The sequence below is a fragment of the Saccostrea cucullata genome, unplaced genomic scaffold (assembly GCF_032062105.1).
Source record: "Saccostrea cucullata isolate Sc308-1 unplaced genomic scaffold, CSIRO_AGI_Scuc_v1 ctg250, whole genome shotgun sequence".
Lineage (NCBI taxonomy): Eukaryota > Metazoa > Mollusca > Bivalvia > Ostreida > Ostreidae > Saccostrea > Saccostrea cuccullata.
This window is the reverse complement of record NW_026925488.1, coordinates 11,912-22,989: the sequence shown is the minus strand read 5'-3', so window position 1 is coordinate 22,989 and position 11,078 is coordinate 11,912. Positions and strand designations below refer to the sequence as shown.

Below are 11,078 nucleotides of genomic sequence, written 5' to 3'. Positions count from 1 at the left end.
TCTGATATATTCTATCATGGTTCACTGCTTATATCTCCTGAGTTCAGTGGGGATTGTAAATCGCTAATGAAGCGAAAATAGTAAGTAACACTACTATAAAAGTAAAACTGATTATATATGTATTTTGTAAATATTTGATGCTGTTCCACTCGGAGGTATACATAGGATCTGACTCATGAATGGGGACCTCCAGTCTTGACCCCCCTCCCCTGCATAAAAATATAAACATCAGATCTAACTTCTTATTGCTTTAAATAAATAAATATAAAATTATTTGTGATTTCAGCCAAACTTTATAAGCTTTGTCACAAAGTTTAAAAGAGGAAAGTGTAGTGTCAGCCAAAATAAATATATAACAAGAAAAACACCCTCAGGGATTTAATAATCTAACTGCGAGAATTAGGGATATATTAGTGGATCTCTGCTGTACTCAGTTTTTGGGTTTTTTTAAAGCTGGATTAGGGGCACAAAGATACTCCCCCTCTTCAAAAGTGGTGATCGGTGCATTAGCCCCCTATGGATCTATAACTTTTAATGTGTCGCCATCACCCTTTTTCAATATGCTTTTTAATTTGATTCAGCCTTTAATTGTACATGCTGTCATGATACATACAATGTAAGCTTTCACTGAATTTCGAGTGAAGTGAAGGTTCATTGGAATTCCCGCTCCCGCCAAAATAATTCAAAAACACTTTATTCTATCGCAAATATTCATAAATAAAAATCGACATATCTTTATCTTTCTTTTATCATATTAACAATAATATATCGTTATGATTGAATATCTTGTTTCGATCAATATCTAAAAATCAAAAATATATTATTTCAGTCGATAAAACTTAAAGCAATAAAATCTATTGAACAAAAGAAGTTGCCTTCCATTATGTTAAAATATGTGCATTAATAAGGAGGTATAACATTTAATATGTTGATAAGACGATAAAATATATACATAGTTTTAACACAACAAGTGTAGAGCCATTTACGCTACAAAACATATTTAAAAAATTAGTGTCTTTTATTGGAGAAAGTTGTCATACATAAATTGCCTTTGAAGCAAGTACATTGGCAATATATATACTTTTTAATATTGTGTCCCTAGAGACATTCACGTTTAAATGTATAAATTGAATTCAATGTATTCGATTGAAAGATTGCTATTTTTATCAAAATGTGATTATTGACAGCAAGATAGTTCGGGATTAATATAATTTAAGGGGGCCGACTCTAGTTTTATTGTGTGAAAACTACAATAGCGAAACTCATCATTTTTATACCATATATAACTTACATTAAATTCAGTGTACATGCGAAGATTGGGGGAAATCTACCGTCCAGGTATTTTTTAGGGACCATCTCAAAATACAGGTACATTTACTATAGAATTATACAGGAAAATGCCAATTTTAAGCACTAGATAAAGTAAATTATACAAATACTACAATAGACATTTTGTTCAAACTATAATATTTGATGAGTAATACTATATTATACAATATATGTAAGAAACGCAAAATTCTACCGCCTTGTTACCAAAGGGGGCATCTCAAAATGCAAAAAATAAGCAAATTTTACTATTTTTATGGAGTATTACAAAATATGACGTACACAATGGATTCGCATGAAAACATAATAAAAATATTGGAGGTGTTCTCAAAATCCTATGTTTTAAATTTCAAGAGCGTATGTGTATTACTTTTTCTTTAATAATATTTTTATTACTCCTCTCTTTAAGAGCTACGGATTATAATAACGTCAAAACATACTGCAACGACGTCAACCTACCTATCAATTGCAAAATCGGTTAAAAAATCAGTTATATCAATTCTATTACATTTTAATAATTAAGCGAAAAAAGTTGCATTAAAACAGTAAATACGCTTCATTTTACTATGATGCGCAAAATATTGCGCAATGGAAACTATAGTCGGCCCACTTAAAGCATATCGCAAATTATATTTGCAACTTTTTGTCAATTTAAAAGTAAAGTACGACTGATAATCATCAACTAAACTTCAATGCCATTTTAAATTCCTATATTGCTATTAATTTTGAAATAAAGGCGCAACTTATTATTTCGTTATAACGAGATAATTAACTCGTTAGAACGAAAAACTTAACTCTTTATAACGAGATAAGTAATTCGTTATAACGACATAACTAACTCGTTATAACAAGATAATTAACTCGTTATAACAAGATAAGTAAGTCGTTATAACGAGATAATTAACTCGTTATAACGAGATACTAACTCGTTATAACGAAATAACTAAGTCGTTATAACGCGATAAAACTAAGTCGTTATAACAACATAATTAACTCGTTATAACGAGATATTAAGTCGTTTTAACGAGATATCTAAGTCGTTTTAACTAGATAATTAACTCGTTATAACAAGTTAATTTTTTTTTCTTTTCAGAAATGAGCCTATCCGGCTTTCGTAGTTACTGACACTTAAAGGAAAACTTTTACAGGATTTATATATTTAGACTTGGTGGTTAATTATATACTTAATACTGGACGGAAAAACTCAAATGAGCTATTTCCCTAACAAGCATTCTGAATTGAATGAGAATGCAAAATGTGTTACTGTCGTAGAAGTATGATGCATCAAGATGAGAAATTAGTCATGTTTAAGTGTTTAAGTGATATTAAGACCTATCAGTCATATTTTAGAATGGTAGGCGTTGCTTGTAATCTGGCTATATTGTAACTTTTTATGTTTATTATTTGAAGCTGGACACTGTTTGTTTTAGACCAGATTTAGGATGGACTTGGTGATTGGCATTAACTTGGTCACTCTTCTGATGATCTCTCTGAGGGGGCTGGTGGAGGGACACGGCCGTCTGATAGACCCCCCGAGCAGGTCCAGTATGTGGCGTTATGGATACAGAAATCCCCCCAACTACAACGATAACCAGCTCTACTGTGGAGGGGTACAGGTAGGGAATATCAATAATATGCAACGAGTACTTTCATGGGTTTATATTCTCTAGCTGTCTGCTCATTTTTCTAAAAGAAGATTACAATGTAATGTGGTCTTGGGGCCAGGTGAACCTTAATTTACTATTTCAAAACCTTATCTTTTCAAGAACCATAGTTTCTTTTTTTCTGCATTTCAAAGAGATTTTAATTTAGAATTTTTTTTTTTATAAAATTGCATTCAAATATACAGATTTGTTATAGAATACTATCTTTGTTTAACCAGTCACCATTTTCTATCTCATATACCGTATAAGCAGAATTTTTAGCTAGGATTTAATTTTGGCATTATAAGGCGAGGGTGTTGAGATCGCTTAAATTGAATATCGCTAAAAATTAATTGCGTTTCATTTGCAAAAGCTTATTTGGTGAGCCTTTTGAAATCAATAAAATTACATCTTGCTTAACATAAAATACCAATTTTTAAAATCAAATCGCTGATATTGTTTCTCGATAAAATTTCCACTTATATAGTATACAGATAAGCTTTTTCACTTTTTACCCTTAAATAATTACAACTAGATACATGTTCCTTTCTGTTACAGATCCAGTATGAGATGAATAATGGAAGATGTGGGGTGTGTGGCGACCCATTTCAAGGGCCTCATGACAATGAACCAGGGGGGAAATATGCTAATGGAATCATTGTTCATTCTACAAGTGTTGGTGCCATCATGCCAGTTACAGTAGAAATAACAGCTTCTCACAAAGGCTATATGGAATTCAAACTCTGTCCAAATGACGATCCCAAAAAAATGATCACTCAAGAATGTCTGGATGACTTTTTATTAACCATCATTGAGTCCAAAAGTACCAGATACCCTGTTACAAGTACTGGGAAGTACAAATTGAAACTACAACTTCCAGAGAGTGTCAAATGCCGTGCTTGTGTTTTACAGTGGAGATATAACACAGGGAACAGTTGGGGAGTGGATCCAAAAACAAATAGAGGATGTATAGGCTGTGGTAATCAGGAACAGTTTTATGGCTGTGCTGATATTGCCATAGGACACCCAAACATAGAACCAGGGTTTTCGTTAATAACCAATCAAATGAGCAAAGGAGGGCCCATTTTAAAGCCTGGTGTGCCTACCCCACCTCTGGTTCCCACTGAACTGGAAACAGGGGGACCTCTTTCCCCAGACAGCGGGGAGGTGGATCCGGCCCAAAAAGTGTACAAGAGGTTCTTGGACTTCCAAAGTAAATTTCCAAACAAATATGCCAGACCCTGTGTTTGTCATTCATGTTTAGGCAAGACTTGTGTATGTGAATGTTTTGAAAGTGATGTTCCTGCCTCATCTACAAACCATCTCCAAAGTTATCTTAATATGTTGACTCTTTTTGTTGTGTCACTCATTTTACAAGGAGTTCCATTTTACCTTTGGGCATAATTACTAGTTCTTACGAGACATAATAACGAGGCTGAATTTCAGATTGTAGTGACCATGTAGATATGTACCATATAGCTGCTAGGTTAGCTGCTAGGATCTAAAAATTAAGCCAGCTGTATTGCTAATTGTTTTCATTTATATATTTAGAGAAAAATCTTAAGACAAACATTAAGTATATGGTATATCACTGTATGTCTAGCTGTTTATTTGTCCATTTTTGGACATTTCAACTTTAAGCTCACCTGGATCCTAAAGGTTCAAATGAGCTTTTGTTAACACATGTCATTTAATGTCAGTAAAGTTATGACCTTGTACTCATCAATGCTGTTTAGGAAACCTTTGCAAACAGAATTTTCATACACCTGTATATTGCTATCCAAATTGTTCTTTCCTCCTTCTGTTAAGTGTCTGTCCATATGTCCATCAGTCTTGGAGTATACCTGTTAGGCTGCAGTCAATTTTCGTTTATTTTTTGTTACATCTTTTACAAGTTTCTTCTCAAAATGACTCATTTTAGGAAGTATTTTCCTTCAGAAAACTTCAAATTTATCAAGCTAAAAGTTAATAAAAACATTTCTTTTAAACTCATAGGACAATGAAAAAAATCTTAGATTCTTAATTCACCTGTGTCTGGGCGAATTTGAAAGTGAACATTTTATTAAAAGTGATAAAGTGATAAAAAATAAGATGAAAATAGCCCAGTTTATAGAATTTTATTATTCGATGCAATAAGACACACATTTATTGAAAATGAAAATATTTTGTCAATTAGCAATTACATGTAAAATTAGATGCTTATTGAGCATGTGATATGATTTGACAATGAGTTTTCAGCAACTTTCTCTTCATTGTGTTTATTTTTGTTTAATAGATAAAAAAAGCAAATTCAAAGAATTGTGGTCCCCCTTTTCGGTGTCTATGTGGATGAGATGTCATTTTTGTGGCATATTGTGTCAAATATGAACGGCCTTTCATTTGTTATTCAGAAGTTATAGTGGAATTTAATTTTTTTTAAATAAGGTCAATTCTGAAGGTCAAGATATGGGGTCAGAAATCATAACATGCTTGGAAATATCTTGTCACAGGAAATGTACATGTCAAATATGAGAGCCCTTTCTCTTCTCAATCAAATACCACAAGGAAAAAATAAACATCTTTGAAAATAAGGTCAAACTTCAAGGACAAGGTCACAAGATCAAACATCATAGTGTATTAAGAAAGGTCTTATCACAATCAATACACAGATTTAATATGAAAGCTCTATATCTTCTTGTTCAAAAGTCATGATCAAGGTTAAGTTTATCGAAAGATAGGTCATATGTCAAGGTTACCAGATCAAATTTATAGTGTATTTAGAAAGGTCTTGTCCAAGATAATACACATGTTTAATATGAAAGCCCTATCTCTTCTCATTCAAAAGATATAGCCAATTTGAAGTGTTTAATTTCTAAAAAGGAGATCAAACTGCAAGGTCATGAGATCAAAAATCATTGTGTATTTAGAAAGGTCTTGCATTACACAGGTCTGACATGAAATCCTTATCTCTCATCATTCAAATGTTAGGACCAAGGTTAAAGTTTATGAAAAGTTAGGTCTAACTTCAAGGTCATGGTCACAAAGTCCAAAATCATAGTGTACTTAAAAGGTCTTGTTACAGGTAATACGCATCTATAAAAGCCCAAAATTGTGAATTTTATGGCCCCAGGGTAAGGGGTTCTGGTGTAAGGGCGGGGATCTGTTGATTATATAGTGAAAATGCATTAATTCTTCGAAAATCTTTACCTTTGCTCCTTGGTATTATGCCAATGATCTAGGTTTCAATATTTATATCGAAGAAATTTCATGCCCCCTTGGTCAGGGGTATCGGGGGGGGGGGGGGGGGGGGGGGTTACATAGTCTGAAAATAAATTAATGCTTTGAAATCTGCTATTTGGTATTAATCAACCATTTATGATGAAACAAAATTTATGATAAAATTTCCAGAATTTTAAAATATGTGGCCCAAGGGTCGGTGGTCCCTGTAGGGTGGGGTACATAACTTGTTATGAAGTGGAAGTGCATTTTCTCTTTGTTACTCTGATCTACCTCTGGGTATTAAGTAACTAGTGTAAGCATGCTAAGTGTATAATCATGATAAACATTGGTGCCTCTTTCAAAATTGTGAATTTCATGGCCTCTGGTTTAAAACACGAATCAAATTCAATTGTTGGAAAGTTGTTACATGACAATAAGGCCCGTGGGCCTCTTGTTAAAATTTGAAAACTTTATCAATTTAGAATATTTTTTTTTCATACCCAGCCAGATTTTTACAGCATTACAGTTTTTTTAATGCACCTGGATCAAAAGGATTATATTGTCAAGTGTTGACTCAGGTTGTACATTTTGACTGCCTATTGAAGAAAACTCCAGTCTGTTACTTTGGCGGTTATTAAAAACCTACTGAGATAACAAATCACTAATCTGACAGTATTCAACTTACATGTGAATTTTATAGAAATTTCTTAAATTTTATAGACCTTTCTTATAATTTACTTCCGAACAAAATTTAATAAATGAATGTGTGCTGTAAACAAGAATCAGGGGCCTCAATAATGTTTCATAAAATAAGAATAATATGAGAACTGGTCAACTGTCTTTTCTTTTTTTCCAAAAAGCCTTTTTATCATGTTATTTCACACGGCACGTCACCTAATTATCATTACATCAAGATTGTAGGTAAGACATAATCTCATATTTCAAAAGTACAAAATATTGTTATCACGAGAATAAGAACTCACTGCATCAATGGTGTCATTGACTCATTCCATGCACTCTCATAGCAGCCATGTGATTTTTCCCCTTCATTTTCGAGATGAGACAAAACCATACATTGATCAGATTATACTTCTGCATCTACTCGACGAGCTAATCTTTCATAATGATATAAATAAATTGCGCCTACCAAGAAGACATTACGTACTAAACATAGAGTGAAGGCTCGGTCGGAAGGTTTCGTTGTACTTACTTGAAAACCATTATGTACATATTGATCTTGTCGTGCAGGTTGTACCTAGAAATGAAATCGCCTAAACAGTTGTTGTAAGGTACCAAACAGCACAGATCAGTACACTTCTTGCATACAAAAACAACCGAATAAGTGTTTTTTCGTTGAAAATTAAAGAGACCGTCTCTCTGTCAACATGGTGGCGGAAAACGGCCAGGGAATTGTCGTAAATTCCTAATGTTGGAATAAGACTCGAAAAGCCAATGTTGAATAATTTTATCAGCACTCTATTGAAAATTACTTTTTTGTCAAATTGTTGCTTGTGATCCATTAAATTACTTTAATAACAAAATGAGACGAAATTATTAGTAACACGACATCAGCAGTGATCGTCACAATCGAATCACCCTAATCTACGTCATATTAGATTTCTTGTTAACGAACAGGTATTCTAGCTCAAAAGTCCATTAATCAATACAAAACTGGAGAAGAACAAACTCGAAACTCCAAAACATCAGAGGTTGGCTCATATGCTGATGAGGAGAGAGCATCCCCTGCCGATCGGTCACATCCAATGAAAAGGTCATTGTATCGACCATAGTACGTACGAGATGATAACTATAAATGAGAGTTTTGATTTTCATGATTCAGTAACTTGCAATTGTTCTTTTTAAAATTGTTCAAAGGCATAGCATGTTTTTGCATGTCGAATCAACAAAGAGATATTAACCCCGTATACAGATGATAAAGGTTAATGTATATTGCTGCATACATAAGGGAAGTTGACAACTGAATAGTTAAAGTCATCTGGTTTGTCATACAGCCTTGTTGTTAGATTATCTCTAACGTCTTTTAATGTAAAATATCTTAATATAAAACAAATGGATCAGATTCTGTGGTATCTTCTATCTCAAGCTCACAAGGCTTTGGTGTCGACATAAGAATGCATGTTAGCATTGTTAATTGACAATACGTCGTCAAAATATCTAATATCTTAAGTCGAGTTGAAGAGATATTATATTACTTTAAATTTAATTGTGAAAAAAACATTAATGAAAATTTTAAGAGATTAATAAATTTAACATAAAATTCTATCTTTTTAATGTGAATGAAATAAATAACTCAGAGGGGGTCAAATTGCAGACGCAGACTTCATATATTAAACTAAAAACACATAAAATGGATTGCAAATTATTCAGAAATACATAGAATTTCGTTGATTGTCTCGACGTTGCATTTTTCAGAAGGATTGACGTTATAATGGCATATATTGTTTTGAAAGAAAGAAAGTCTAGTTAACATGTACTTGAGGAAAAATGAGACATTCCTCAGTAATATATTTTTTTTCCAAGAATTTGTCACTGAAGTTTTACTACTTTAATATATATACCCACAAAAAGTTTGAGGTACCTTACCAGGTATTTGTGCAAGGTTACAGAGGGTAGTGTTTCTTAAATAATCTTTTTTGGGGGAAGCCTTAGTCTTCAAAATCAAATTGTTTAGTTTGTATTTATTTATGATGATTAGAAAATGATTAAAAATCAAAATATCATTAAAATTTTGAGTATTTTTCAAACATTTTAAAAATTTACAATACAGATGTATGAGGAGTGTATCGTCTGACTTTTTAAATTTAATTAAAACAAATCCTGACGATTTTTTGTACTTCCTTATTTGATGTTGCCACCCTTCTCTCAGAATGCTACAGTCCCATAAACTGTACCAGAAATTTGTATTTGAACAAATATTTATCTCTCTGTCTTTTATAAAGTACAACATGCACAGACCAAATAACAGATACTGTTTGATTTTCCTATAAAAGGTGTATTACAATTCCATACAATTTTAAATTTCTTTTATAAAATCTAGTGCACCAAACACCGACTACACGGTGAACAAATTTAAACAATGTCAACATATTAAAACTGCATGAAAACATTTCAAAACTGTCAGTGAACGCTATTAAGAAAGAACAATGACATTATGAAACTAGGAAGAAATGTAATATTTCCATTGATCTTTATTTCATTATAGCCGATGAAAATGAATTTACAATTATTCTGATATATTGAAAAGTATTTCAAGTAGGATTGATTATTCAATTCAGTATCGTAAGAAAAACAATTGTCCAAAATATTGCTGATTTGATAATGCTCTCATAATATATATTCTTGTGTGGCATCGTTCAATACCATCATGATTATCAGAGTTTCTATATTGTCTCTTTTTGTTCTTATAAGGCTGACCATTTTCTGTCACGGACATTTGATGAAAATAAGTGATCAAAACAGAAGCAGCGAGGTACGTATTAATCAACTGATGAGTTAGTTGATAGGTCAGAACGACTTTTGGACACATAAACCAACCTTTCTGACATATTGCAAACATTAAGCATCTTAATTTATGAAAAGATTTTTAATAGGTTTTGCTTACTACGTTTTGTGGTGAATATGCCTTCCATTAAAATATGTTTAAGTATATTTAACAGTAATAACCAATTTACTTGTGAGTGATTAAATATGAAACCGTAAATAGATAATATAAATATTTACAATTTGCAGAGGGAAACCTCATCAGAAAACATGCCTGCAAAATTACACGAAAGTTCAACTGATATACAAACAAGCGAACTTTCAATCACTTCACAATTTCATGGACAGTGGTTCCCGGATGCACTTCCAAGAAATAATCTATGGACAAATCCATTTTCAGTGCTTCAAACAACAATTTCTTATCCACATTTGAATTCATCTAAAACTACTCCTCAAATCTGTCAGTATTGTTCCCTTGCTGAACTATTCTACAATGATGCCTGCACTGAATGGCCTGTAAAAAAATTCAAAACATCAAACAGACCCAAAGAACCTAGCTCAGAAGAAATTTCCTATCCAGGTGAAAAGTTTCCTATTAATATAAACGTTTCAGAGGACCTAGAAGAGAGACATGTTTTCGATTATTATGGGGTAAATATGTTTTTTGTCAAGATTTAACACGACATCGTGGATTATACATGTATTGAATTTTTTTTGTAAAAATTTAGATGACAAAAACCAAACAATTATTCAAATAATTGTTGTCTTTTATTTTTCCTATTAGAAAGTGTTCCGAAGACTGACGTGCCTAAACGGTTTTCAGTTTAAGGATGAGTATTGTGTTTATGCGGATATCAATTCCACTTTGAATGTGAAAGCTACACTTATCATCAACCAAAATCCTTTGATTGGAAAGAGAAAAGAATATTCCAGAAAACAGTTATTTAGAATAGCTCAACTACTTTACAAAACATTTTCCGTGTTTAAACTTTCTCGGATTCTTCATATTGCTATTTATCAAAATTTATTAAACACATCTGAGTTGAATGTGAATATTTTGATTAGTATTTCTTCAAAACTAAATTTGACAGAATATGTGTTAAAACTTATTTCACTTTTTCATAACCGAACTTTGTTCTCTCTTTGTTCCCCTTACAATTTTTTGAAGAAAAATCAGTCTCGAATGGAATATCGTTTTCGCTTTGGTAGTGACAATTTGGATAAAGGTAGGTTCAACCTGGTGAAACATTTCTGGATTCCTTCTCGAAATATGGAAACAGGTCTTGTCTATCCATTCTCGAAAATATTATTTTGTCCGATGATTCGTCTTGGTAAGAATGAGGCATTCATCAACAATATCTCTCAACTTTGTATAAACGAGTTCAATCAGTGTTTTGATTCCATTCTGTA

The 11,078-nt window shown here is 32.4% G+C and overlaps 2 protein-coding genes across 2 annotated transcripts; both read left to right on the top strand.

Moving 5' to 3' along the window:
* The first annotated feature begins 2,621 nt into the window (after window positions 1-2,621).
* LOC134268976 (uncharacterized) lies at window positions 2,622-5,267 on the top strand. The gene is made up of 2 exons (XM_062751203.1): window positions 2,622-2,942; window positions 3,528-5,267. Exons 1-2 carry the CDS (start codon window positions 2,769-2,771, stop codon window positions 4,371-4,373), a joined length of 1,020 nt encoding a protein of 339 aa, XP_062607187.1. The 5' UTR covers window positions 2,622-2,768; the 3' UTR covers window positions 4,374-5,267.
* Window positions 5,268-9,491: 4,224 nt separating this feature from the next.
* LOC134268985 (uncharacterized) lies at window positions 9,492-10,716 on the top strand (the record flags this gene model as incomplete). Its single annotated transcript, XM_062751211.1, has 3 exons — window positions 9,492-9,657; window positions 9,918-10,319; window positions 10,453-10,716. Coding segments are annotated over exons 1-3 (771 nt in total), but the record flags the coding sequence as incomplete, so codon positions are not given.
* Window positions 10,717-11,078: the final 362 nt, after the last annotated feature.

Coding starts and splice junctions, on each gene's coding strand:
- LOC134268976 (XM_062751203.1), top strand. CDS start 2,769: ATGGACTTGGTGATTGGCATTAACTTGGTCACTCTTCTGATGATCTCT. Junction 2,943..3,527: donor TCTACTGTGGAGGGGTACAG/GTAGGGAATATC, acceptor TTTCTGTTACAG/ATCCAGTATGAGATGAATAA.